General features: G+C 41.7%; 1 protein-coding gene across 2 annotated transcripts in view; it reads left to right on the top strand.

The window, feature by feature from the left end:
- The window catches only part of ERN1 (endoplasmic reticulum to nucleus signaling 1), a 32,336-nt gene that overhangs the window by 2,891 nt on the left and 2,476 nt on the right, over positions 1-26,969 (top strand). The window contains exons 2-19 of one of the 2 annotated variants that reach the window (XM_063175970.1): positions 6,216-6,327; positions 14,738-14,771; positions 15,712-15,784; positions 16,458-16,530; positions 17,640-17,762; positions 18,371-18,472; positions 18,896-19,157; positions 19,769-19,847; positions 20,556-20,718; positions 21,545-21,663; positions 21,988-22,179; positions 22,763-23,018; positions 23,697-23,787; positions 24,108-24,297; positions 24,790-24,889; positions 25,329-25,528; positions 25,772-25,919; positions 26,371-26,498. In XM_063175970.1, the coding sequence (XP_063032040.1) occupies positions 6,216-6,327; positions 14,738-14,771; positions 15,712-15,784; positions 16,458-16,530; positions 17,640-17,762; positions 18,371-18,472; positions 18,896-19,157; positions 19,769-19,847; positions 20,556-20,718; positions 21,545-21,663; positions 21,988-22,179; positions 22,763-23,018; positions 23,697-23,787; positions 24,108-24,297; positions 24,790-24,889; positions 25,329-25,528; positions 25,772-25,919; positions 26,371-26,498 (2,445 nt within the window). Of the gene's footprint in view, positions 1-6,215; positions 6,328-14,737; positions 14,772-15,711; positions 15,785-16,457; positions 16,531-17,639; positions 17,763-18,370; positions 18,473-18,895; positions 19,158-19,768; positions 19,848-20,555; positions 20,719-21,544; positions 21,664-21,987; positions 22,180-22,762; positions 23,019-23,696; positions 23,788-24,107; positions 24,298-24,789; positions 24,890-25,328; positions 25,553-25,771; positions 25,920-26,370; positions 26,499-26,969 lie in introns of both variants that reach the window. The other variant, XM_063175969.1, reaches the window with a different exon arrangement.

Genomic DNA, 26,969 nt, shown 5'->3' with positions numbered 1-26,969 from the left:
TGTTGAAATACATTTGGGTTTTACACAGAGAATCAAATGTGAAGCTCAGCTGGAGAGACCACTCCAAGGTGAGTCCAGGCAGGGAACAGGAGTGGATCTCCTGCACTGCTCAGTTTTTCCATTGCATGGAGGGTGGGTGTATGAATGAGAACTCACTGAACTGGGTTCCAGCGTGATGAGAAATGCCTAACAAAGACATGGTAGGATTCAGTTTAAGGTTGAAAGATCTGTGGATTTGATTTCACTTTCTAAAGAAGATAAAACATTTTTGTCAACTCTCTTTCATATCTTAGCTTCATTATTATACTGGAAAACTCCCCCCTGTAGTTTACTGAATTTTATGAAGACTTTCTTCATGGCCTGGTTTTATCATGCCCAGGGAGCCTTAGCCTGTAGCCTGGCAGTGTAATGAGATAGCTGTCAAAAGCAGGGTAATGATTCACAGGCTGTCTGTGATGAATATGCCAAGTGCTTGCAGTGTGTGCTAATGTCTAAAAATATTTTGCTTTGGGTCCTTATTGGTTTACCAGCTGTGCTTCCAGTAGCATCAGTTATGGTATAGGCCTTTTGTTGTTGTGAGGATAATGTCTGGGGCTGCCAATTCTGAAGCTGGTTTTTAATAGTTTTGGAGTAAAATGGGAATGCACAGCCTGATGTTTATGAGGCTGAGTATGGAGTGAGGAATATCAGGGTTTTTTTTTCCTTGAGTGATAATTTTATCTTGTCAACATTTTGGTTTGGTAAGCCAGACATTATCAAAGAAATTAGAGGGCTGGTATAGTTAGCAAACCACCTATCATTTATCATCCATCAGCCCAACACATTAAGTTTGATGCATATGTATTCCTACTTGACTCAGAAAAGAAAATGATTTCCCTGCTAAGACATGGCATGGTTTTATTTACTCATGAGCACACAATTATCTCTATGAAATCAGTTCTTGAGATCAGCACACCCTGTCACCCATCCGGGGTCACTGGGAAGTGTTTTCCTGTTCTTTATTCATATTGAAGAACCTCTTGTGGTATCACCCCCACAGCAAAATGTGTTTCTGGGTTGCAGAGCTGTGACCTCAAGGAACTCAGTGGCCTGGTTTTCTGTCTGCTTCCCCACTGACTTCAGTGCAATTTGTGCCTTCCTGGTGACCTTCATTTCAAAAATGGTGATTTTAAGCAGATGAATTAATAGAAAAAATTATTGCCATGGGAATCTGTTTTCTTCTAACACGATAAAACAAACTAAGGCATAGCTTTGCAAACCCTTAGAAAAATCTGAGCTATTGGGGTGAAGGAAGATGTTATCACCCTTGACACTGAACTGCACCACACACACCAGAACTTGTTCTGCAGCTTTCACTGACCTTCCCTTGACTGCCAGGTCCTTCAGAATTGTTTTGAGTAATTTTGTTACTTGGATTTCTAAAACATTTTAACTAAAGATATGGTAGATCTAGACTGAGGGGAAGATTCTTATGGGAGACTTAACTAGTATATATAAAGTTAATTTCTTTTTCTATTAGATAGTATATTTCTATTCTAGCTTAAAAATGCTGGTTTCTTCTTAGTCACAAATTTTAGGCTGTTACAGATTATTAGCAGTCAGCTTTAAAACTTTTGTCAAATTTGAATCCAATGAGACCTTGAAATTTTGTCTTTTGAATTATTAAAATTAATTCTAAAGCAGTCCCCATGTAATTACAAATTATTGTAAATTGTTAACCTTATATAGCTGTTGATGTGGAAGATTGTTATGAGTACAGACTGCCAGGGCAGTAGAAGCTTTTACTGAATTCCAAAGAGGGTAGGTGTTAAAATAGATGCTGCAATTTCAGATGAAATGAAAGAAGGAACAAAGGCAGGTTTTCCTTCCGTCTCATTTTCTTTGTTCACTAAGTTAAGTTCTTTTTGCTTAGTTGCTTCATGTCCTGACATATATTTTTTGGAGTCAGTTGATGTATCTTCCTAGAAATAGGATTGCAATATGAAATAAAAGTCTCTTAAGAATTTGCATTGCATCACAACAGTTGGGACCTCACCCTTGCAGGGAGGGAGGACAGGATCTGTGTTACCAGTTAGCATAGAGTCTGTCTCAGGACTCAGATTGTGATGTCTTTTTGTGGTGGAGAAAGCTCTTACATACTTCATAGAAAAATGAAAACAAGTGTGTCTTGTACATACAGATTTTTATAACTTTTGTCATTTTTCATTGCAGTGCTTATCCCAGGCTTTAATTAATCCATAATCAATTAATTACAAAGCTTTGTGTTCAAAATCAAATCTATTCAATATTTGCAACTTTGATACTTCAGTCTCTAGCCACTGATAAAAGTCACTAATAAAACCGAGAGAAAGTATTTTTAATTTTTCTGTCTGGATGAAACACAAGTAATTATTTAAATAATCTGTTCAATTTTCTACCACTTGATAAAATTTCAAAGAATAAAGCCTTGTTTCCATATTGTTATACTAACTCCCTAGCCTTCTCCAAGTGATTACTGTAGATACTGAGCAAAATAAATGAGCAATATTGCATAGCAAAATCTACAGAGTCATTGGGATTTTTTAAATTTAGGTCAGATGCTTCACCAGGGTCAGTGTGCTACTGAGCTGGCTAATGTCAACTGCATGCTATCATGTGCTTTGAAAATTATGAGTGAATGGCTGATTTTAATAATGGCATTTTATGTATTTCATCTGTGTTCAAATACAAATTTAGAAGTAAGGGAAGAACTAATGAAATGTGCCCTATATTCAGTCTTTCCCCCAAAGGAGATGTTATCTCCAACACACAGGGCTGCAGTGACCACATCAATGTGACTTTGATAGCTGAATATAAGAAACCCCTTCAGAAGAAGTGAAACTTAAACACAGACCTGAGCTGCTGGGGGGAAGGGCTTTGAGGGAGAACATCAGAAAAGCTGTGTATTTTACAGGGAAATGATGCACAAATGTGGCAGCATCTCCTTGGCACAGGAACCCCAGAGCTGCAGTGCTGCTTTCTCTCCCAGGGAGCAGAACTGGGCCCAGAGCAGGTGGGTTCCCTGGCTGGAGACACCTGATGGCTCTTCCAGGGTGCTCTTCCTGTGGTGCCTGTGAATGCCACAAGTCCTTTCCCACCCCAGGAATGTTCACCTCTCCCTGTTAACCATGCCAGACACCTGTTAACCATGCCACAAGTCCTTCCACCCCAGGGGGTTCACCTCTCCCTGTTAACCACACCAGGCACCATGGGATGTAGCTGGAATTGGTGCTTCTCCCCTCCCACACCAAGGGTCCTACACTGAAGAGCTCGGAAAGAGCTGTTGGGGTTTCATGATCTTGGTCATATCTGAGAACTGTAGAACTGTTTAGGCAACAGCCAGGTGTTCATTTGGTTTTCCACTGAAACTTGCAGGAGCCCTTCTTCAGCTACAGCTTTCTTTCTCTGTTGTTCAGCTTGTGACTGGAGGGAAGTACAGAAATGTTTTCCTGCTCTGAGTGCAGTGTGCAGAGGAACCCTTTGCATGTTTGCACTTTCTGTTTGGTCCCAAGTCCTAGGAACCTGCTAAAACACCAACAATCTGGAAGACAATACTGGTTGCTGATGTTTTGATCAGAGTTTCAGAGCTCACATTTAATTCCTTAATTTCTGTATCCTTGATGTCCCAATAAATAAATATTCAAATGTCAATTATGAAAGTGTTAAATCTACAATCTACAACAAATAATGTTCTATACACTGTGTATTCCTGGTATGTGATACCCAACCATACTCATGGGGGTATTTTACAGGCAAATGTTTTGTGAAAATGTTACATGTATTTATTTCTTAATCAGAAGACAGGAAGACAACATGGTTTATGAAGAATATACTGATTCTGTAAGATAAGATAAAGATAAGACTTATACAGAGAATAAGAAGCAGCCTAGAAAAACAATCTTACCCTGTGTATGCAGACAATGTTGTGGATTTGCTGTATGTTGTATTTTAGTTGCAACTAAACTTCAACACTAGTCATTACATTCTGGGTGTCAAATTCCCACCTGCAATTTAAAGGAACTCGAATAGTTTTAATTTCCTGTCTTTAACAGTTGTATTTTCTTGCTCAATTTACTGTTTCACTCTAGGTGCAGTTTCACTGTGTTCACTAAACTGAGCCTCACAATCAGATGGTTTTCAGCCCTGAAGGGTTGTGAGAGTGGAGTGTGGGCTGTGTCTTTCCCCCCTCACTGCAGAATCAGTGAATCTGGGTTGTTAAATGCAGATTTAAGGAAGACTGGACTAATGTGGTTAATCAACTACACCATCCTAATGTAGTTTTGTGTACAAAAATATCTAGGGGACAAAATTTTCATTAATTACTTTGATACAGTGGCTACAATAGTTTAACAAAAGAAATAATACAGATGACTGAGTTCTCCTAATTTTACAACAGAGCCCCTCTGCTCTTACACCCAGTCAGGTTGTTGGGCTGGGAAGGTGCTGTGGGTTCAGTTCTGATCAGTAACATCTTGAGGTGCTTTTTTATGGGGCAACTGTTATGCACTGTCCCTTTTCAACAAACACTGCAGAGTTTAATCCCAGATGTAAATATTTTATCTAAGTGCAGATGGCTGTGCAGCCTGCATAATTTAACAATGTCATGTAATGAATATTATATTTATGTGTTAGATACTTCTCCCATTTTTTCTGACCCTCCAGCAATTATCTCTGATCTGTGGTTGCTATACTGTTGACTTGTACTTCCATTTTTTCTGCACTGTGTGTTTTACAATGTGTGTGCTCCAGCTGATTATGGCTGGAAAGAACCATGTACAATATTTATAGGTGCAACCTGAGTGTTGGCTAGGTAGCACTGTGTTATATTATCCTTTTAGCTCTGTGCTTTGCCTGAAAGTATAATGCTTTAGTTGGGTTGCACTAAAATGTATAGCTGTTCAAAGAAAGTTATTCCTTGTATTTTAATTTGGCAATTAGGTATTTTGCTTTGCAGTAATTTTTACATGACCAGTAATTGTTTTTTACAATAAGTCATTGAAGACATTAATTATGTAAAATGAATACATTTTCATTTTGTGGGGTAGGTTAAGAACTATATTTAACTGTGAAACTTTGAAACGTGGCAGGTGTCACACAGATGAGCAATGCAGATACAGCCTGCAAATGAAAAGTTACTTGAGCAAAAACTTGAGCCCTGGGAAACAAAAATGGGTCAATCTTAGGATGTCTGGGATCATCTTTAGGCAGGAAGAAAAGAGCAGGCATTAAATTAACATGCTTGTTCTGCTTTGTGTGATGGAACACCTTGGACTTAGTTCCCACAATAACTGCATAGTTCTGAGTCCTTGGTGTTTGTGTGATGCCCTTTAATAAAGTTCCTTCTTCTGCAAGGGCCAAGCTCAAAACCTGCTTGGGCTGGAGGAAGGACAGTGGCACCAAACTGCTCCCCAGGGCAGAATGACTTGGATTGGGAAATGGAGGTTTGAGCCCTGCAGCCAGCTGCTGTCTCAGAGATCACTGTGCATGTGCTCATCCTTATGGTCACATGCCTCAGCAGTGTTCTTTACTCTGTACTGCAGAAGGACAATATTGGGAGACATGAGGTGTAAAACCACAATTAAGAGATTTACCAGTATGGATCTGCTCCAGCCTTTCAGCTGCATCTCTCCTGAGTATTTTGCCCTTGCTCAGAGCAGCTGACTGCTTGCAGCTCCATCTGTCAGCCACAGGAGACTTTATTGGTCATTGTTCAGTTGCATTTATCCAGGTTCCACCCAGGCAATGTCTCTTCATTTCTAGGGGACTGAACCTGGCAGAGGATGTTCTGTGTGCCTGGGAGGAGAATGCCTTTGACATTGACATGGCTTCTCTGAGCTGCTCTGAACTTCCCCACTCTTCACAACTTACTGCATGGTCCCTTTGTCAGTCCTTCCCTAGATCAGCCCTGCCTCTGGTCTCTCCTAATTCTAGTGCAAGAAGATTTGATATCACATTGAAAATGGAGGTGGAGTTAAAGCAAATCCCAGTCTGTTTCCAGAGGAACTTAGCACAGTGACATCTGCAGTGTTAATAGCAAATTAACCAAACCAAACCAAAAATGACTGATTTTTCTTCCAGGGGCAAGAAAATAGTTCAGTATGTGCATTTAAAAAAAGAGATATTCTAGCCCATGTACTGTCTGACAGTAAACTCTGTAGTAAATAATCATACTCATCATATTGGTTTTTCTTTTCCAGAACAGCAGCTCAGTAACTGTGCCAGAAACACTGCTGTTTGTTTCAACCCTGGATGGAAGTTTGCATGCTGTCAGCAAGAGGACAGGAGCAATCAAGTGGACTTTAAAAGAAGGTGAGCAGGAGGTGTCCTGATGGCCTCTACTCAATTGCAGAAATAACAGGCAAAATAATTGGCAATTCCAGCTCTTGTAAAATCTGGTAAATACTTTCTTTTCTTTTTTAATTTTGTTCTTGTTCCAGAATTAAACTACAGTTTTTCTAGAGTCATGTTCATCTTCATAATTTCACTTGTAGGTATTTCCAGGTTTATGTGAGTTTTTGTTTTTTTTTTTTTTTTTTTTAGGTTTTGGGGAGTTTTGTTTGCTTGTTTGTTTCCCCTGGATATTTAAGGTGTGGGGGTATAATTGGTAGGTGTCATGTTTTATGGGAATGACTGCAATATAAGCAAGCACAGAACAGAATAGATGTGTCAGCTTGTGGAACTGATGGCAGAGGGATTGCAGGATTCTGTCTCTGGAATACCCTACATTCTCTGGTGCAGTGCAAACCTCAGGGATTTTTCTGTAACAGATGTTTAGGAACACACAGTTTTTTTAAATAAAAGGACTAAACTTGTATAAAGGAATTTAACATTGTTCATTGACTGGAAGTGATTTTGTAATTTTAATTACTGAGCAGAGCTAGCTCTGTCTTGATGAAAAAATTAGTATTTGTAAACAAAATTAGCAAATTTGTTTAGTGGGACTCTGGTTATGTATGGCAGAGGTGATAGTAGCACCTTCACCTCTGGAAATAAATTAGAGGGTCAAGTGGAAGGAGTCAGTGACAGCATCACTCTGGCCTGTGCTTTTAAACCTGTGAAGTGCTGGGGAATGGATTGTGCCTATCTGGTGTCTGCAGCACCCACCAGCTGTTTTCTTTGTGAAGCCATTTGTATTTGAAAGCAGATCTATCAGACAAAAAGTTAACTTTTTAAATGAGCAAAGAAGGTTTTTGTATCTCTTAGAGAAGAAGGGGCTAAGCCAAGTATTTTCTTGAAGGATCTTGGTCTTCTCCCATCTCCTGTTTAAATTTAGACCCCTCCTTTTCCTGAGCAGCCCTGTCTAAAAGCAGGTTGTCAGCTTCCCAATTTAGTGCTGCTGTAGGCTAAGAAAAACTTGCTGCTCTCTTTGTCATTCCAGTGACACAAACATACCCTGCCTAGTGCCAGTCTAGAAGGATATCACAACTGGCAATGCTTTGAGCCACACTTAGTAAGTGGCAAGAGGTTTTTTGAAGAAGAAATGAACACCCTTTGGTAACAAAAATGATCTTGATCAGAGTGTGTTGCTCAAGGAACTTCCCTTGTTTAAAAAAGAATTGTTGCAAAACTCTTGTTGGTTCTGTAGAACTGCCAGACTGGATAATCTAGTTTTATGGAACTTCTTGTTTCCTCTCTGCTGCTAACTTCTGCGTCTTATGTACATAAATTGTGCTCACTCAATTTTTGCAAAGCACTTAGTGCTCCTTATTTTATTTCTGTGTAATAGGGCAACACACAGGGATCAATGAAAGAAGAATTAGTGGCAGGTATCAGTGTTCCAAGATGCCTCCTGAGTTAACTGAGTGAAGTGGACATGGAACAAGGGCCTGTACATAGAAATTGGTGACTGAATTTGTAATGGGAGGGGGTTTATTTATTTTTGCAAATCTGTGTTTGTTGGTGGTTGCCCTGTGGGTGGGAGGCCCAACAGACAAGACAGTGTTGGAAACAAATGAAAGCCCATTCAGCTTTCTGTGCTGAACCCCTGGAGAGACCTAATAGTGCAGAATTCATTATTAATATTAGTGAATAAACACAGGAGTTGGGTGCACTGTCTGTCAGCAACATGGTGCTGTAGCAGAGAGTGCCTGGCAGGAAGCTGCCTGCACTGCAAGCAGGGCTCTTGCAGGTGCCATTTTACCCTGATTACAGCAGATAAACCATGTGTTGTAGCTCAGGTGCTTTGAGAAGGTGTGGAGGTCACCTGGAGCACTGCAGTGGCACTCACCAGGAAAGGAACATTTTATTACTGCACTTGAGCAGCAAGGTATTTAACAAAGAGCAATTCAGGTACATTTTATTTTCATTAGGGAAAAAAAAACCAAGGCCATGTTCATTATCAGGCATTGCTTAAACAAACGTGAATATCTTGCTATGTGTGGCTTGTTTTCATTTAGCACTGAAGCTTATCTTAGGTGTGTGGAGTAAATGAGCCAATGATTATCACCACAATAACATGTTTGGGTTTCCTTCCTTCATGCAGTGCTGGCAAGCAAGGCAGTCAGAATAGTTGTGCAGCCCATAAAGCAGGCAAAAATTAGGTCAGTTTGGAATAGGACTTTCCACTGTCAGAAATAAGCTGTGTCTCTGCAGTTATATGTGATGAGACTGTGGACTTGTTGAGGGTGCTTAAAATCTTCATTTCCTGTTGAGTCTTGTTCTCTGGCAGCTCTCGGGATTTTTCAGTGAGCAGGTAGCTGATGCTGCTCATTTCCTGGGCCTTGGAAAGCTGGCAAATGGTTGGAAAGTTCAGAAAAAAACCCATATTCCTCCTCCCCTGTAATTTCTGAGAGGCACCTTTGCTTGTGCTGTGACCCCACACAAAGAGCTGGTCTTGAAGGCTGTGGAAAGGCTGTGGCTCACATTTCACAGCACATTTCACATTTCTCTTGGTGCCACCTCTGATCAATACAAGGAGCTGTCAGCCCTGAGTGACAGTGGGACAGGCTCCCATAGGCCCCCACATTTTCTACACTTGCCACTAGCAAGTTACTTAGTCAGCATCCTCAGTAAGGTTCTTTAGGATGAAACCTCTTTCCCAAAACTGATGGCAATAAAACAACTTCTGTCATTTCCTGCAGACGTCTTTGAAGGGTACAGAGGTGCAGCACTTCAGATTTGTGTTTATGTGCAAGTGGACAGAGAAAAAGATGGTCATGAGAAACTGCTGGCAAGGCAGAATCTGGAGAAAGCTTTCCTCCTTCCTGTCAGACTTCATTTCACAGTTTTGATTTCAGTGTGAGCTTTAAGAGTGTGATTTTAAGATTGTGCTGTTCCCTCACATCTTTGTAAAACTCACCTTGTATGTCTCTGTTAACTCAAGAGCTTGCTTTATTGAGCACAATATTGAATTTGAGATGCTAAGGCTGCAGTGCTGCAAGCTGTACTCTTGGGCAGGCTGTTCTTCTGCTCTCTCTGTCCTCTTGTATTGTTCAGAGGGATGTCTCTTTTTTTTTTTTTCTTCATTCACTTGCTCCTTAAAGCTTTCCCTTAAGAACTAATTCAAAGTATTTTGCCAGAAGAACATTTAATATATGCAGATTTGGATCCTCATTTAGAGCCAGTAGAAATTTTGTTTGTTGTGATCTTCAGTTCTTTGTAGCAGTCAAAAAATGATGGTCCACAATCAGTTTAAAAGGTTTTGATTTCCAGCACCTCACTCATAACCTATAGATTTTAGAGGATGCTTATGATAACACAAAGGTATAAAGGTTCTATTTATGGGATCCAGTATACAGATTTTAAAGGGCAAGTCTGAGGTCTGTAGGTCCTGCTTTAGTAACATTGGTTTTTCCCACACAAGAAATAATATCTTTGTGCATAGTTGTATATTAACAAAACAGTATTGTTAAATATATTGTTAAAACAAAACAGTTGTAGAACAATAGTGTTTTCAACAAATTCCAGAGCTCAGTTTGTGTCTCCAGCCTCATTTGCAGTCCCTGCAGCAGCAGATGAGGGTGGGTTTCAATTGGCCCGTTAGCCCAAACCTTGTGGTAGGGCCTCAGGGCAGGAAACCGTTTTTTCCAGCTCACTCCAGTGGGGCAGTGACTCAGTCACTGTTTCAGCCTCCCACTTCTCCTTTCCAGTCATTGGCTCTAAGGGCACATTACAGGGATGACAACATGCAACTTTATCTTTATCTTTATCTTGTATGTTAAAAATACTCAGAGTTTGGGCAAAGGGCAAATTTATCTTAAATTTTTTTACATTATTTATGAAATATGGAGAAAAGTGAAATGCATTATATTTAGTGTATGGGTACAGTTTCATAAGGCTTTTTTCCATATATGTATGCAAAGTGTGGGTCAGAACCATCTGAAATGTGTAACACATTTCTGCCCACTCACAAATATATTCTGGCCATGATGCAACCAAAACTGGATTGGGACATCTGCCTGCCAGGTCAAAATGTTCCTTTTGGGGCAGTGGAATAGAGCCAAATAATTGACCAAATTACTGGGCAGACATTATGTTAACGTGTTTCTAATAACTGCTGTACTTGTAAACAAACACTTGGAGTTCTAGAATAAATCTTTATAATGCAGGATCCATCTCCTTTTAATTTTTTTTTTCTTAACAAGGTTATTTTACAACTTTTTGCTAGTAGAGGCTGTGTTACCAGTTCAGGAAGCTAAAGATTGTGTGTGCTGAATTGCAGGTTTTTAATGTAGGAATCAGTAACATAATCCATCTTAGCAGAGGCTGCAGGGAAAAAAAAAATGGAAACCATTGGAAATATCTATAGAAAACTCAGTCTTCTCTCCAGCACTGGAGATATTTACAGGATGGTGTCCTGCTTCCTAACTCACCCCCACCATGCTCCAGAGTTATTTTGACATTTGTTTTCTCAGTCTAGAAAGTGGAAAAAGCTTTCTGTAGGACCTTGCAAGAACTTGGCTTTTCCCTGCTACATGGGATGGAAGCTTGAGGGAGAGGGAGATGCATTTTTCACTTTTATCACATTTTCTGTCCAGCTTTCATTCCAGTACAGAATAGTTGCTGCTTTGGAGCAGATCAGGACTGTAAGAGGGACTTTCCCAGCTACAGGAACTGCAGTGCAGGGAGTTTTGAAAGCAGTGACGTGGTGCAGTCCCAGCATGTCAACACTTGAGTGGGGAGCAGCAGGAGAGGAGAGCAGGACTCAGAGCTCTGACTTTTGAGAGCTTTTTCTGTTTGACCCCTTGTGCAGCAAAGGTGCCTTCAGTCACAAGAGGGCTCACTCTTCTACTGCTCTGTGTTCAAGCATATGAAAACTATTGTAAGAACTGGCAACAATTAATTCAACTTGAGATTCTCTTTTTATCTCAGAGCAAGTTCTTATTTCAAAACAAACTTTGAAATAGAGGTTGGAACAGGTCCCAAACCACATGAAAGTGAATGTGAAGAGTTTATTGTCTGTCTTCAAAGGATCTCTGCAGAGCCACAACCTGGATTCAAGATCATGAAAGTGTTAAGAAAATGAGAAAATTTACATCACCTCAGTAACTAAAAATGTAGAAAAATGGCTTTCCACAGCCTGTCTTTCCAGGTGGATGGTGCTAGTAGTGACAGGAGCATTCCTTTCACTTTAGAAAACTCACTCCTCCATCCTTGTGAAAAGCCTCATGTGTGGAAATGAATCAGAAATCCATAAATGCTTTCTAACAATTCACACACAACACTTCAGTGTGCAGGAAGCCATCAGAATAATCAGTGTTTTGGCTCATGTGCCACTAAGTACTAAAAAAGTCCTGCTGCTTTGTCATAAATTCTTAATCTCTTCTATCTCCCATTTTTTTATCTTTGCTCATAAATCAAGTTCCAGTTACTAAGAAATCAAGTAAAAGCAGGATTTTTTTCATTTCTGATGAAGAACATGATGCTGAAGACATAGTACTAAAGAGAAGTTCAAGGACTTTCATGACAATGATGTTTCTGTACACACTGAATAGTTTGGGATTTGCCATAAGAATCCTTCATGTCATCTGATAGGCAGCAGTGCTTCAAAAAAACACTGCAAAACATAGAGACATTCATGAGACTTCTGGCATTGTTTATTAAAGTGTAGAAGACATTTATTGATGACATTGGAAGCTGCTTTAAGTGACATTTTCCCAACAGCTTTCAGAAACACAAGCTGAGGGATAAAAGCTCAATGCAAGTAATCCTTGCACATAGATGTGTGTGTGTGTGTCCTTTCACTGTTGTGGTACTGTGTGGTCAATAAAACCATGCAAAAGTTCTCAGATCTTTAACTGGAGCAGAGGGGAGTGCTTTATTTTGGTTGATAAAATTTTCTAAGGCTGGGCAATCTATTTAAGTAAAACCAAGCTATTAGCCCAAAAGTGTTTTGCTGTATGATTACTCTCCACTGTATTTTCAGGAGAGAGAAGGAGCTCTAGGGAAGCATTACTAACCAGGCTCTCCTGCAAATGTCAAGGACAAACCAGGATCAGTTGCTAGAAGACATAATCTACCTTTGAAATTTCCTGTAATTGTTCACATTTTCCTGAGCAGTGTTTGAAAAGCCCCTGAAATACTGAGAGATTTGAGGCAATCCCAGTCTGTGCTGCTCTGTGAGGTGTCCTGCCACTAACAGTGCAGTTAGCAAAGTTGGAGATTGATTCAGGTTGTAATAATTTTACACTGTAATTTCATCTAACAACTTCACACCACCATTTAATTCAGAGAAGAAACAGTCCTCTAATTAAAATTAAAAGTTTCTGAAGATTATTCTGACAATAAACTATTTATGTTAGTTAGTCTTATCTTTAGCCCAGGTTGACTAGAAAGTGATTTTATAGAACATCTGCATTGTTAAAAATGAAACAATAAATATGCAGTCACTTCAAAAAAGTTGTGCAGCTTTGTTACTCCCAGTGATCCCTTGAGGGCATTTTTAGGAATAGGAAAGAGTTGCCCCAGTGCTGCTGGTGAAGCTGCTGCTGTCTCACAATAGGCACTGGCACCACAGGTGAGAGTTTCTTTTCTTACCATGTGAAACACTCTCTGTGTAATCAGTTCTTCAAGAGACTTACAAAGTTTATTTGTCTTTTGCCTTTAGCAATGCTTGTAGCATTTGCATTAAATCTTACTTAACTGAGCCAGGTGTCACTTGTTCTGATTCATGATGCTGTTTCTTTCACAAAACTGAGCGTTCCCTTCCCATGAAGCATTTGTGATTACAAAACCTCTTGCCTTTGGTTTATAATGTCTCTCTTCTTTTAGGTCATTTCACCCAGATTTAGGGATACCCTGAGCCCATAAACTTGGTCTCAGTTTGCCTTTAGTAGTTCAACCCAGCAGCTCAGCTCAAGTCAATCCACTGTCTATGATGGGCAAAAATTGCTTTTACCTTGCTTTTCCCTAGGGATGGAGAGCTGGTGATGTAAATCACCACGTGTTATATTAGATATTATAAAGCTTGTGGAATACTTGCAGCAAACACTGAGAAATAATTGACATATAATCAATGAGAGGGGCGTCCCTCCCAACATATCCTGAAAGCAGTTTCTTCACACAAGGGATAGAAATGAATTACTTGATGTAGTTAATGCAATAGAAGGTCTGACTAAGCAGCCTGGTCTGCAGAGACAGGTACAGAAGATGAGTCACTAAGCTTCTTTGTTTCAATGTTAATTATTCTTATGGCCTTTGATGTGTGTTTGGGTTCTCATTGAATTAAATGGAGTTTATTTTGACACTTTTGGGAGTGTGTCCTGGAACATTTTTTAGGCTTGAAGAGAAAAAAATTACATGTGGTTATGTACTGAACAAAGCTGCTCTGAGAGTGTTTACTGTTGTAAGAAGAAATCAATGAAATAAAGATAACTGTACTGTTATCCCTCATATCCTGTTTTCTTTCTGTCTCTGGCATTAATGTTCTTCTTTGGGTGGCTGCTGCTTTCATCTGTGTTGCAGCCAGAGATCTGCTTGGGTAGGGGGTTATGATTTTTTAATCCATGTAAAACCAGGTCATCCTTGCAGGCCATTGCCATCAAACCCAGCTCTGCTGTGCTGCCCTGCAGAGTGGCACAGACTCTGAAAGCCCTGGGTACTGAGCCCTGAATTTCCTGTTCTTGTCTTGCTTAGCTCTGCAGATACCCCAGGACACTCAAGCTGCCCAGAACCTGTGCCAGTTTCCCAGCCAAAGGCTGTCAAAACATCAGTGTTTTTGTTCTCATTTCCTTCCTGTTGCATCATGATGTTTGCAGGGAGACAGAGGAGGTGAAAAACAGTGTTTGCTTGGTCATTTGTCATCCTCTTACTCAGACTCATTCCAGTGGAGTTTGGTTTTCCCTGTGGAAGTGGAGATATTTAAAGGATTGCATCCTCTTGCCTTCTGAGGTATTTTCTGCCAGTATACCCATTAATAAGCACATGTTTGTCTTGGAAATTGTAGAGCATGTCTTGTAAATCAGGGTACTTCTATGGTGCTGGCATCAGGAGTGAAAATCCTGTGATTCAGGATTTTGTAAGCTCTCAGTAATTTTGAGGTATTTGGTGTTGGTAAAACTGAACTAAGGACTTCAGAAGACTTTCCCAAGTGCTTTGTAGTTTCCCATTTTGTGAACCAAGTTCCAGGAACAAGAGGAGGCTGCTGAGAGTTTACTTTCAAACTGTGCATCAGCCTTTCTAGAAGGAGCAAGATGTTGCAGGCCTGACTTGATCCTGTATCTGGTGGCTTCAAGGGATTGAATTGCTACTAATTTGACTTTTTCTTTTTCTCTGCGTGCAGATCCTGTACTCCAGGTGCCAATACATGTGGAAGAGTAAGTCTGTTTCCTTTATCTCATTTACAGCTTGTTCAATTTTCACTGACAACTTAAAATTTGGTTTAATTTTAACCAAACCCATCTGTATTCCAGACAAGCTGCACACCTTGCAGAATGCCATTTAAGGTGGCATGGGGAGCAGATGAAAGGATAGAATTAGCTACATACAATAGCTGAGAAGAAACATCCTGTGTGCAGCCTGTTCTCTGGAACCCTTGCTGGGTTTGGACATCAGGGCTGTGAACTGTGCCAGGGGTGGCAGGTGGGGAGTGACAGAGCCAGGACTGATTCTGGGTTCTGTATTTATCCCCTCAAACAGAGACTAAACCCAGTGAAACACAGGAAACTACAACCACCACCACAACCAGAATCTGCAAATGACATCCTTGAGCTGTGAATTCAGATTGCTCCCTGCAGCAACCTCACATTTAGCTAGAAAATCTGGGACTTGAACTTTGTCTCTGAAGTCAGTGCTGACATCCTTTCTTTTTTTGATCACAGAACTATAGACATTAGGGTCAGAGTTTGTTTGGAGGTCTTTGTGTACTTTGGGTGTAGGGATCTCAATTTTACTTAATTCTATAAACTCTTTCATTGTTTCCTGCCTTCCTTATGCTCTCTGGTTTTCTTTATTTATTTAGGTTATTTCTAAATCTGTACCATTTTAAGAGCTTGTTGGTTAAGTTTAAAAGCTTTCACCTGAGCCATTGCCTGCCACATTTGGATCTTTGTGCATTCAAATACATTAGTGGTCTTATGTTTTATCAGTTCTGAAACTTCCTTATATTTTTTAATTTTCACAGTTAATAAATTAAACTTCAAAAAATTCAATGTCAGATGAACTTCTCTGTAAAGCCAGCAGTGACCACAGTTTATTTCCTGCTCTCTGAGAATCACAGTACATTTTTATCATTTATAATTGCTGTTTAAATCCTAGGCCTGCATTTCTTCCAGACCCAAATGATGGCAGTTTGTACACACTTGGTGGCAAGAACAGTGAAGGCTTGACTGTAAGTATATTTTAAAATTCTTTCCTAAATAAATACCCCAGTCAACCTCATGGCTTTGCAGAAGGAAAACATACTTTTACTTTGTTAGAGCAGAATGTGCCACCTTGTGATTGCCAGGAAGTGATTTCTACTTGAAAATATCAAGACCACTTCTTGTCTCCACGTACAAATTTTCTGTAACTTGCTAAAATAATGATAACTACAAATAAAATTTATGGTTTGTTATCCAAATTCTGAATAATCTCAGTGTGATTTGATGGGAAGGCATATCCAAAATAACATCAATTAGATGTGTCACTCTCTCCAAACACATTTCTAAAACCATCTGCCAGAAGCAAGATTAATAAATGCTCTGTGCTAACCCCTTTAGCAGATCTTTATAGGATTTAGTAAGCAAACAAAAATGCTGAACCTTTCAAATCACTTACCAATGCATGTAGGCCACAGCTACTGCTTAATGCTTGACTTTTATTTTTAAACTTTGTGGTGATACTCAAATAAAATGTTTGGCTTCCTACGAGAATTTTTTCCTCAGCTGCTATGATTTCCCTTAGGAACTTGGGCATTGTTAAATATTTTAGTATTTACTCTGGCTGAATTCTCAGGTATTATAATAATAGAAATAACCAATAAAATGTATATTTGTTTGTTTGTTTGTTTGTTTTTCCCCTAGAAACTTCCATTTACAATTCCAGAGCTGGTGCAGGCATCTCCCTGTCGCAGTTCTGATGGGATCCTGTACATGGGTGAGCTCAAATTTTATCTCTTTTAGATTGCAACATGTTCAGCAACAACAAAATGTAGAGACTCCCCGACAGACTGAAGGAAATAGGCCTAATTTTGGGTATTAATTATGATTTTTCATTAATCTTTCTGATAACAGAAAATCTGATTAATATAGAATGCAGTTCCTCTGTGATGATTAAAACCAACTGGTTTTCCTGAAGGAGTAAATACCTTTTCTTAGCAGTGAGATGCTTGTATGGGGATTTTTTATTTCTTGAGATGCAGTCTCTCAACAAAATATGACTTCTACTTAAAATCTTCTTATGATTATAAATGTCATTGACTGCCTGATAATTAGGATAAAATTAGCAATACCATTGCACCACAGTTAGACATCCTCCATTGTCTGACATACAGTCAGTTCATTTACAGTACAAATAATAAATTGCTCACTGTCCTGACTCATTCTAACTGCAGATGGATTTGGGAGGAGAAAAGGAGAAGAAAGGACAGTTATTACTTATCACAACAGTAAAATATGTGAAGATCAGAGTGAGCTTAATTTCTAAATCTCCTGAAGGGCCAATGCTCCTTCTGGTTCTCCACTTCAAGTCTTGGAGAGAGAAAATGAGAGAAAAATGTTTATTTGAACTTCCAAACACAACATACATGTATTAACTTCAAAGAAATTATTAAGGCCATGGCTCACTTAGTCTTGAGTGGGATGTTTGGATTACAATCCTTAAGAAATTTGTAAGGTGTAGACCCTCACTTTTTTTTTTTCCACCTCCTGTCTTTCACCCTGAGCACTTCAGTCTCCTCATCTGAGAGCTCCTGGGATCTGCTGCACTCAGAGTTCTGTTAGATTTTATGTGTCAAAAAATCATTCAGCCAATAGTACTTACTCTTCTAAATATTGTATTTGGGTTTGGGGTTTGTGGCCAGTATTTGGGATTGGCCAGTAGTGCTAAATGACAAACCTAAGCCTGACTGTGAAAAACTGTTTTGTTAAAAATGCTTTATTTGTGCTAAGTCCATGAGTCTACTAAAGAAAAAAGAAGACTGAAAAGCTGAATGGAAGTGCAGTTTTTCTAGCTGAATGGTAATGTGATTTCAATTATGATTTCAGGTAAAAAGCAGGATATTTGGTACGTGGTTGACCTCATGACTGGGGAGAAACAGCAGACCTTGACTTCCTCTTTTGCAGAAAGTCTTTGCCCATCAACATCCCTCCTGTATCTTGGGAGAACAGGTCATATGCTTTTTTTTACTGTAGTTTAAAAGAAAATTCTGATTTCTAAAGTTTAGGCTCATGACAAATGACCCTGTGGTCAGTTCAGGTTTTCAAGTTCATTTCTTGGAAAAACTTCTGTGAATTATGATTTTAGACTGTACACAGAACAATTATTAATTTTAGCAGCAGAGAGATAATGGTTTTTAAACTTTGGCAGTAGGTCCATTATTCTTTTTGTTGACAAGATGGCATTTGTATTGTAATTAATGGTGTATTCCACTGCCAGCTGTGAACTGTTTGTTCTGTAACATACAGCTTTTAAAAAACTGTTTAAAGAAGATGGAAATAGAGCAGCTCCACTGACATCACAAGTGCAGTGTGCTAAATGCCTGGTAAAGTCAGACCAACACCATGGAGGTGCTGACTAGAAACAGGAATAAGTGTTACAGACTTGTTCTTTAACCTCGCTATCAATGTGTCCCTTTACATAGGACAGTGTTGGGAAAAAAGGAAATGTTGACAGCAGTGAGTGCTGTGTGGTGTTTGAGGAGTGTCTCAGATTTGAGAAGATTGATTCTATTCTCTCATAGGTGTTTTTGCTTCACAGACTGTATATCTTTTAACAGAGTACACGATCACAATGTATGACACCAAAAAGAAGGAGCTGCGATGGAATGCCACCTACTTTGATTATGCAGCTACTTTGCCTGATGAAGACATAAAATACAGTAAGAATTTAATTGCTGTCTCCCTGCTGCAATGGAGTTTTGTATATGAGCAAAAATATTCTGATTTTTTTTTGTGTGGTGCATGTACTTCTGCCCATTTTTACCCATCACATACTGCAATATCTAAAGCCTGTTAGGTAGCTTCAGGTAAATTGAGTTCAGCAGGGTGCAGCTCTTGAAGGTGTGATTCCTTAAAATCAGTGAGAAATGGCAGGAGAGGCAGCAACTCTGAACTCTGGTAAACAACCTGCTTGCAATGCTCTTGAATGGCAGCTGGACTTGTGTGTGCCCGGTTCTGGCCGAGGCTTTGCTGCTCAGCTGCTGTGCAGTGAAAGGTGTGGTGGTGACTGCACTCCAGAGCTGTTCCTGTGCATTGGTAAAGCCACAGAATCCAGGGCAGCTCCACACGTTTGTGCCTTGCAGAGATGTCCCACTTTGTGTCCAACGGGGACGGGCTGGTGGTGACCGTGGACAGCGAGTCCGGGGACGTGCTGTGGATCCAGAATTACGCGTCCCCCGTGGTGGCCTTCTACATCTGGCAGCGAGAGGGGCTGAGGAAGGTCCTGCACACCAACGTGGGCATCGAGACCCTGCGCTACCTGACCTTCATGTCCGGGGAGGTTGGACACATCACCAAGTGGAAATATCCCTTCCCTAAGGAAACAGAGACCAAGAGCAAACTAACGTGAGCCTGAGATTCTTCTCTTCTCCCTGCCCATTTGACTGCTTTGTCATTAAACACAACAGTTAAGGGTTGTGCTACAAGCTGCAACATGGGGAAAAGAATGCATGAAAGCATTTCTAGTTCTCCAGGTGTTCTTTTATATAATATTTGATCTTTCAGTCTGAAAGGTCAGAGACCAAACCAAAAACCTTATAAACTTAGGAGTGTATATTCCTAAGTTTTATCAGATGTTCTGTGTTGAATAGTTTCTCACAATGAGGAATTAAATTGGTTTTCCTAATGTGAAGCCTTTCACACTACAAAAATGGTGCACAGCATTTTGGCAAATGCCATTTATTGAAAAATGCAGAAATAGGACACGAGTTATGTCAAATGAGTGATGGTGCTGTGAATAATGAACTGATAATGCTTTCATAATTAAAAAAAAGCTTCATAGTACAGCAGTACTTCAAATAATTTTACAGATCAAGGCTTTTCAAGATACAAATACTGATGATTTGGGAAGCTCCTGCATTGGTTCTGCAGGGTTGTGCTGCCCAGGTTTCACAGGTTTTAGCTGAGATGTTAACAGATCCATTTGCCTGCTGCTAACAGTGCCTGTGTTTCTGCAGCCCAACCCTGTACGTGGGGAAATACTCCACGAGTTTGTACGCGTCGCCCTCCATGGTGCACGAGGGAGTCACTGTCGTGGTGAGTGGGGAGCTGCCGGGTGGGAAAGTGCCTTTCTGAAATGAGTGCTTTCCTGGCCTGGGAAGAAAGCTGGAAATGGAATTGTGCATTAAATTATATTAAATTAAAATAGAAAATCAAACACTGAAGACTGAACAACTACAGAAATTTGAGGGTTTGGAGATTTTTATCAACAAATGCATAGAAAATTAAGAATTTCCTGAAACAATTAACAACCATAGAATACATGACCATACTTCCAGGATGATTTCCAATGCTGCAAAGCAGTAACTGCAGCTCCCCAGGAACTGTGCCAGGCAGGCTCAGCAGGAGCAGACCTGAGGTTACTGCTATTGTTGGTGCTTTGTGGTTCATCTTAAAATTGCTGGTTTGTTCATCAAAGTAACTCCCCACAGACAGGAAACTGCATCATAGTTCTGTTTTGCTCGTTGTGGCTGCCAGGTAGGCAATACAGATCCTGCTTAAGTGTAGGAGAAAACAGAAAAAGAGTAATCTCATCTCCCAGGTAGCACGTCCCTGAAAAGGTCCAATGTCCAAGGCTGTGGCAGCAGCTGTTGAGGGCGTAATGGCCGTGTTTACTCACAGTGACTTTGCTGCCAGTAATCTTTGCTTGCCCACCCATTTTGACCTCCAGATTTTAAATTTAGTTGCCTGTTTAAATATTCTAAGGTCACAGTAACAGTAGCAGTAACATGGATCTCTCTGCAGCCCCGTGGCAGCGCCATTCCTTTGCTGGAGGGCCCACAGACAGAAGGAGTCACCATTGAGGACAACGGCGAGTGCGTGATCACGCCCAGCACTGATGTCAAGTTTTCGGGCAGGCTGAAGGAAAAGCACAAGCTCAACTACTGGAATGACTGGCTGCTGATAGGTGTGGGAGGCCCTGCCTGGCCATAATTACTGAATTCTAGGAATAGTGTCTAATTTATCTTCATTTACATATAAAATAATGTGTTATATATCCACCTGCCTTCTGTTTTTCCCAAGGCTCCTGCCTTATTCTGTGACGAGGTGAAGTGCTCCATGTGTGGAAAGTGATTTATTGCTTATTTGCCCCCTCCCTCGGAGAGGGGTACAGTAATTCATTATTTACTGTAAATACTGTATTTAGGTCCATTTGGATTTTTTTATTGTGCATGTTGTTACCTTAATTCTCATCATATGGATCAGACAGTCATGTTTTCTCCATTTTGTAAATGGATTAAAACACAGAGGCTGAAGATGTTTATTTATTGTCAGCCTGTCCTGTGTGCCCCAAGTCTCTGCATTTTGGAATTGACCTTTCAGTGCATTTATAATTTTGCTTCAAAAATGAGTAACTGTCTGAGGTTCAGCTTTAAGTGATGACTGGTGATAATTGAGTGATGTATGTGACAGGAGCTCTGGGGCAGGGACAGTGTGCAACTTTCAGTTTTTTAAGGTGCCATCTTTCTCTTCCCATGATCCCTTTCCTTGTTAAAATCCTCTGTCCTGCATGTCAGGCAGTTCCCTGAAGCAGTTCATGTTCCCCTGCAGCTCTCAGTGACCCCTGCCCTCCATTTTCCCTCTCCTTTCTCTTTCCTGCTCTATACACGAGCATCATGTTTTGTGATGTTCTCACTCTTCAGCAAAGATAATGTTTATTTATTGCTGCAATCAAGGATATCTTTCCTAAAAAAGGACAACTTTCTGTTTCAACAAATGTGTTTTATTTAAAGGGCACCATGAAACACCATTGTCTGCCCCCACAAAGATCCTGGAGAAATTCCCAAGCAACTTACCAAAGAGGCCTGAAAATGTGATTCCAGCTGACTCTGAGAAAGCCACTATTGAAGAGGTTTGTGATGAGAATAATTCTCTTACTGCATGAGATAAGAATATAAAGGAGTGGAAGTTGGGGAAGGATGCAGGAGGAAAATGCATGGAATTACTTCACAGTTTCTGTGTCAGATGTTCATGTACTTAGCACATAGAATCACTGGTATGAGGAAGTGTCATTCCTTGTTTCAGAGTTAAGGCTTTCTGCTGCATTGATTCCCCACATGCAAACTTTGACTTTGGTAGGTTTAGAAATGACTAAAAATGATGCAGCAGAAAGGCTGGCTAGGAATGCCTCATTGCCCACAGAGATACTGAGCTAACAGAGCTTTCTCTGCCTCAGGTCATTGACATTGTTGAAGGTTCCTCAACAGAGGGGCCTCCAGCTGCTCCAAAGGAGATGGAGGAGGCTCCTGCTCGGCCCATCCCGCGGCCAGAGGCTCCAGTGGACTCCATGCTGAAGGACATGGCCACCATCATCCTCAGCACTTTCCTGCTTGTGGGCTGGGTGGCTTTTATCATCACCTACCCAATGGTAATGCTGACCTGGCTTGTTGTGCTTTTGAGTGTTGGGGGCATCAGGAATGTTGTAGAGCCCAGAAAGGATACAGGAGTTAGTGACACACTCCAGGGATATTTCCCTCTTCACAGATGTGCACTGGGGAGCAAAGGCACAAGTTTGACTTCACAGGGATTTCTCTGGCCAGATGTGCCAGCTCTAGAGAGGTTTTCTTTTCCATCCACCAGTTGTGGTTCTTGTAGGTATTACTCTTTTTGGACATGGTCACAGCACTATTGGCTTTGCTCCTCTCTTCCTCACCTGAAACCACCATCAGGTTTTCCAGGTTCTGAATCAAAGCCTTTATCCTTCTGTGGTTTAAAGACTCCTGGTCAACCTAGAAACAGCTTTTTTTAAACCAAGCCATGTGATTTCTCATCTTGGCAATGGAAGTCCAGAATGAAATAGAAATTGTGAGTGAACGTTCCCCAGGCTGTGTGGTTGGCAGGGACAGGGCAGGAGAGTTTGGCTCCCACCTTTTAGGAGTGGCTCCCCAGAAGCTGTAGCGTCCCCTTGCGTGACCTGAGTGCCAAAGCTTCACTGAGGTCCTTTCTGACAGAGTGTCCACCAGCAGCAGCAGAGGCAGCACCAGCTGGAAGAGAAGATCCAGCTCTTGCAGCAGCAGAAGCTGCCCTTTGGTGCTCCCAATGAGCTCCCACCTGAGGCAGATTTCCTGGACACGTCGTACGGCCGGACTGAGAGCTCAGCTGCCAGCACCCCAAACCTGTCCCCCCGAGCTTCAAACCACTCTGCCTACTCCAACATCTCCACATCTGATGTTGGGAGCTGCCTCTCCACTGAGCAAGAAGAGGGAGGTAAAGTTGGCTCAGTGTGGTTTATTTTGTTTCTATTCCCCAGTCTGTGTGATGGTACAGCAGAACAGTTATTGATGATACTTCATAGCTCAGCAAGATGAAAAGAACCATTCAGGCTGGGCCCTGCACCTCAGCAGGATTGTTGCTTTACAATAACAGCCAGCTGTGGGCTTGTGCTGCCCAGGGCAGTGTGTTCCTGTCACTTGCAGCCATTCCAGGGAGATACTCATTTAAATAAAAACATGTATTATGATTAACTGGACTCAAGAAATGGGGATTAGGCAGCACAACCTTCCTGCCTGGTGTTCCTGTGCACTCATTTTCCCTTCAAAGGCTACTAAACCCACTTCCATGACTGTCAGCCAGCATTTCCTAAATGCAGCATCAACTTTTAGAAAGAGTTTGGCTGCTGAGTACCACTCATTTCTCACAGCCATGAGCCATAAGGTGTGTGTAAATGTGTTTTGATTCTTGATCTTGGCTCATTGGGTCACCACACACTATTTGCCTACTCAGAGTAAATACCAACATGGACATGTTCATTTCCTTTGATCATATGTATGTTAAATTTGAACATGAGCTAAAAGACTTTTACAGACTGGCCCCAAGGTCTGTGCAGTTGTAAAAGGCTGCCTTGCCCCATCCTAAACCAGTGCTTGTTTTTCTTTTCTTGTTCAGATGAAGAAGCAAACCGAGTGATTGTTGGCAAGATTTCGTTTAACCCTAAAGATGTACTGGGCCATGGTGCTGAAGGGACAATTGTTTACAGGTAGAAAAGAATGTGTGCATTAAACAGACCAATGTTGTGTTTGAATTAGGTCCTTTTAATTTGTTTTTTTATAAAAGCCCTCACATCTACTGTGAACAGAAATGAAACTTTTTGCATGTGCCAGGAATATTTTCATGCATTGTCTTCACCAGCAAAAACTACTTTCCTTCCCTAAGAAGTGTTTACTGGCCAAGTGTTCCCATTTCCAGCACAGGAATTGCTTTCATTGGCCTCTACAATGGCTCCTGTTGTCAGGTTTTCTGTACATGCCGTGGCTCCAGAGTGTGAATTGTTGTTGTGCCTTCCCTCCCTGGCTGCAGGGGCTCCTTTGACAACCGTGACGTGGCAGTGAAGAGGATTCTCCCCGAGTGCTTCAGCTTCGCAGACCGGGAGGTGCAGCTGCTGCGCGAGTCCGACGAGCACCCGAACGTGATCCGCTACTTCTGCACGGAGCGGGACCGGCAGTTCCAGTACATCGCCACCGAGCTCTGCGCCGCCACCCTGCAGGAGGTGAGCAGGGCTGGGCAGCATCTGCTCCCTGCAAGGCCTTCGCTTCCCTTGGCCTTCAGCTGCTGAAGCGCCTGTCACAGGGGATGTCCCATTTACTCCCACTGTCACCTCTGTAAAAATTCCAGGCTCCTAGAACAGGGGTGTTTCCAAACCTGTAGAAAGACATCCCTATCCCTGGACTGATTTATGGAGAGAAGCTGTTGTCCTTTGATTTTTAACTTCTTGTGAAGGACTCCCATCTAGTCATCCTCCCCCTCCTACCATGCAGACTTTGGAGACTGTTCTTCTTTCTGGAGCACAGTGCTATACAGAATTCGAGCTCTGAATGAGACTTTAGAGATCATCACGTTCAGCCAAAAAAAAAGCTCTTTGCTATGTGTTACCAGCTAGCAAAATTTATCCATTTATCTTTTAGTAGTGAAGTGCATGGATGTATTATTTATGCAGCTTCTAAGCAGTGCTGGGGCTGACTCTCCTGGTTCTCTGTTGCAGTATGTTGAGCAGAAGGCCTTCAGCCACCATGGCTTACAACCCATCACTCTCCTGCAGCAGACAACATCTGGGCTGGCTTACCTGCACTCCCTGAATATTGGTAAGAATGCCTCCCCTTTCAGGACTGGATGGAGGACTACATTTTCTTAGCTGTAAAGTTAACTGGTCTGGTACTGTTCATCTGGTCTATTGGAAGGTGACCCTGCCTTTAGCAGGGGAGTTGGAATGAGATGAACCTTGGATCCCTTTGGACCCAAACCATTCTGTGGTTCTATTATTTGACACTGGCCTTGTCCCTGCAACATTCTGCAGCCCTGGAGTACTAAAGCAAGTCCCTACTGTTGCTGCAAGGTGCTGAAGTTTTTAGATAAGGATCATATAGAACGTGGTGGAATAAAAAAAAAGAAATTACCAATGAAAATCATTTGAAGTTATGACTTTGGTTTCATGAATGGTGGTTCAGCCTTGTGAAAGGTTCACTTAAAAATTTACAAAGATTGCTGGGACTGCCTGAGTGGACAAGTGAGTGTTTGTAACAGTCCACAGGGACCTGAAGCCCCACAACATCCTCATCTCGATGCCCAACGCTCACGGGAAGGTCAAGGCCATGATTTCAGACTTTGGGCTGTGCAAGAAGCTGGCAGTGGGCAGGCACAGCTTCAGCCGCCGCTCGGGCGTGCCGGGCACTGAGGGCTGGATCGCCCCAGAGATGCTGAGTGAAGACTGCAAAGAGAACCCTGTAAGTCCCTGCAAAGAGAACCCTGTAAGTGCTCACCCTTCCCAGGCTGCCCAGCACCAGGCCAGACCCTAAAAGAGGCAGCACCTCGTGCCTGGGCCTCCAGGCTGCCTTGCAGCTCAAATCTGTGAGTCAGGAAATTTCCTTCTGCTCTCAGATGCAAAATAACCACCCTGTGAGAATCAGAGCTTCCAGGGGGGAAAGATGTCAGAGATGTCAGTGCTAGTGAAGGCTGTTTCTTTGCAGACATACACCGTGGACATCTTTTCAGCTGGCTGTGTCTTCTATTACGTGGTGTCTGAAGGTGGCCATCCCTTTGGCAAGTCCCTGCAGCGGCAAGCCAACATCCTGCTGGGAGCATACAGCCTGGAGGCTCTGGAGGCAGGGAGGCACGGTAAGGACTGCACTGCAGGGATCACTGAGGGCCCAGGCTGCTGAACACCAGCACCAGTGACAGCACCAAGGCCCACAGTGACCCCCAGCCTGGCAGAGAGGAAAGTACTGGCTGTACTCCTCAGGTCCTCCTGAAGTAAAGGGCCTACAGTTCTTGGAGTTAGTGCCCCAGGGCAACTCTGTAGTCTTGACTGTGAAGTTATTTCCTGTATTTAAAGAAAGAGAGAGCTGAACTTTGATATTCTTAGTCTTTGATAGTCTTTCTGTTGGTTGTCCAGCACATCTGTGAGGGCAGCACTTGGGCTAGTAGGACAGGAGGAAGTAGAGACCATAATGAATTTCTGAAGTACAAAATATTATAAAATTACAAAATTTTACTTTTTACTACAGCTTAAGAACATAGAGAAAATAAAACAAAAGAAGTAAATTTCCTTGCACACTCTTCCTTGCAGAAGACATTGTTGCTCGTGATTTAATAGAGCAGATGATAAACATGGACCCTCAGAAACGGCCATCTGCCAGCTGTGTGCTCAAACACCCCTTCTTTTGGAGTCTAGAAAAACAGCTCCAGTTCTTTCAGGTTTGTGATGACCTTTTCTCTCCTGTCGGTTCTCAGAGCTTTTTCAGGTCTTGAATTCAGTCTCTCTTTTGTGCCTGAGGTCACAGAATCCTCAGCCTTACTGAGAGGAGTGAGGCAGCCCACTTGTAAAACATGGCTGGAGCTCCTAAGCAATTGGCTCAGTCTCACAGCAGATCTGTCAGAGGGGCCAGAGCTGATGGTACCAAGGTCAGTTGGTGGGAGAAGCAGCACCCACAGCTGCAGTACCCACAGAGAACATGGCCAGGAGGGTTTTCAAGAACAAGAGTGAACAAGCACTGAATCCTGATGTGGGGTGGGAAATGGCTGAGGGCTTGAGATCCTTTCCAGCCTTATCTTCTCCTCTGTGCTAAAAAGGCTTTGGAAGAGGGTGAAACAAATAATCTCAGAAACTTCTGTATCCTATTCCCAAGTGCTGTCATGGAGTAGAATTCTAACTTTACTACTAGGACG

The sequence above is a fragment of the Melospiza melodia genome, chromosome 24 (genome assembly GCF_035770615.1).
Source record: "Melospiza melodia melodia isolate bMelMel2 chromosome 24, bMelMel2.pri, whole genome shotgun sequence".
NCBI lineage: Eukaryota > Metazoa > Chordata > Aves > Passeriformes > Passerellidae > Melospiza > Melospiza melodia.
The sequence above is the reverse complement of the archived record's forward strand: the minus strand, read 5'-3'. Positions and strand labels throughout refer to the sequence as shown.